Raw genomic sequence first — 1,926 nt, forward strand, 5'->3', positions numbered from 1 at the left:
GGAGTGAATGGGGGGGGGGGAAGAGAAAGAGAGAGAGAGAGAGAGAGAGAGAGGGAGAGAGAGAGAAAGGAACAAAAAGGGGGAGGGAAAAGGGAGGAGCAGCAAAAGGCGGGGGGAGAGGAAGAGAATAAAAAAGGAAAAAAAGAGAGAAAAAGGAGAAAGGAAATATTTGACCCAGACCCAATTGAGAGTTCAACTCCTAGTTGGTTATCAGAGGTTAATAACGTAGTGTTAGGAAGAGATTGGTTATAGACAATCCCCAGGGTAGGAATGTTGCCTGGTGTCCAGGGTAACGCTCATTCAAGTCAGTAAAACAACAGGTCCCTTGCCTGCAGGGCCGCTGACTTCAGAGAACACACTGTTTGCACCGACTGCCCCGGTCAAGAGGCCGCTCAGGGCATGTGACGGATGGTGTGGAAGATCCAGTCCATTTTGGTGGTCCACCCGCCATGGTGGGCATCGTTCATCTGCTTGGTGAAATACTCCAAGGCCTCCTGCTCCATTTTGTCCAGAGCCAGGGTCTTGCGGATGTAGGCGATATCGTCGAAGGACTGCAGCTCAGGCATGCCTGAGCCCAGCATCATGGAGAATAGGTTGATGAAGAGGTTGGCGTGCTGTCGGATGGCAAGGTATGCCTTATAGCACATTTCCTGGAACCTGCACGAGCAGAGAGACAGGAAGCACAACACATTCAGTAACCAACCAACACAATACCCCAGTCCGACAAGGGGCAGCACGTCCAGCACAGTGGCACAGTGGTTAGCACTGCAGCCTCACAGCGCCAGGGACCCGGGTTTGATTCCACCCTCGGGCGACTATCTGTGTAGACTTTGTCCCAGTGTCTGTGTGGGTTTCCTCCCACAGTCCAAAGATGTGCAGGTTCGGGTGAATTGGCAGTGCTAAATTGCCCACACAGTGTGGGTTAGGTGCATTAAGTCAGGGAAACAGGTCTGGTTGGGTTACTCTTTGGAGGGTCAGTGTGGACTTGTTGGGCAGAATGGCCTGTTTCCACACTATAGGGAATCTATGAAATACAACTTGTATTTATATAGTGCAGAAACAGGAGGCAGTTAGAAGGGGTGAGAGGAGGGTCAAGTTTAGGGAGGGAATTCCAGAGTTTGGGACTCCGGCAGCTGAAGATATCACTGCCGGTGCTAGTGGCATAACAATGGGGAGAAAAAAGAAAAAAGAAAAAAGAAAAAAGAAAAAAGGAAGGAAGGAAGGAAGGAAGGAAGGAAGGAAGGAAGGAAGGAAGGAAGGAAGGAAGNAGGAAGGAGACACACAGAGAGAGATAGAGATAGAGAGAGAAATAAACAGGAATTCAGAAGAGTCTGGGAGGGTGGTGGGCAGCGTTCCCTCTAAGCTGCGCCTTTGGGCAGCTTCTCTAACATTTCACGTCCACGGTCAGACTGAAAATCAGTCCCTGAAGCTGCACATGGACCTCACAGGTTCATGTAGAAGAAAAAGAAATTAGAGGAAATGTAGGGCTGGAGGATGTCAGATAAAGAGGAGCAATTTCTGTCTGAGCCACTGGGAGGTGTCACACACACCACTCAATATACTGACGCACTGACATCCAGTTTTTGGAGTCACTGATTTAGAGCTGAAAATGTGTTGCTGGAAAAGCACAGCAGGTCAGGCAGCATCCAAGGAGCAGGAGAATCGACGTTTCGGGCATGAGCCCTTCTTCAGGAGTCACTGATTTCGACCTTGGATATCCACAGGAGTAAGTCCAGGGAACCTAAACAGAGTCACTGATGAAGAGTCATCTAGAGTTAGCTTGCTCTCTCTCCACAGATGTTGGCTGGTCTGCTGTGCTATCCAACTGGTTTTGTTTTCAGACCTTGGAAGAATATTCGGTTTCCACTAGTTAGTTTGTCAGTAATTACAGGGTCACAATTTCAAGACTGGCACAGAGGGGGAGGG

At 49.4% G+C, this 1,926-nt stretch overlaps 1 protein-coding gene across 2 annotated transcripts in view; it reads right to left on the reverse strand.

Moving 5' to 3' along the window:
• Positions 1 to 156: 156 nt before the first annotated feature.
• The window catches only part of LOC122544358 (phosphatidylinositol 4,5-bisphosphate 3-kinase catalytic subunit alpha isoform), a 75,958-nt gene continuing 74,188 nt past the window's right edge, over positions 157 to 1,926 (reverse strand). For both annotated transcript variants that reach the window (XM_043683588.1, XM_043683589.1), the window contains exon 22: positions 157 to 657. In XM_043683588.1, the coding sequence (XP_043539523.1) occupies positions 393 to 657 (265 nt within the window). In that variant the 3' untranslated portion in view covers positions 157 to 392. The remainder of the gene's footprint in view (positions 658 to 1,926) is intronic.

This window comes from Chiloscyllium plagiosum, chromosome 48 (genome assembly GCF_004010195.1).
Source record: "Chiloscyllium plagiosum isolate BGI_BamShark_2017 chromosome 48, ASM401019v2, whole genome shotgun sequence".
NCBI classification, from domain to species: Eukaryota; Metazoa; Chordata; class Chondrichthyes; order Orectolobiformes; family Hemiscylliidae; genus Chiloscyllium; species Chiloscyllium plagiosum.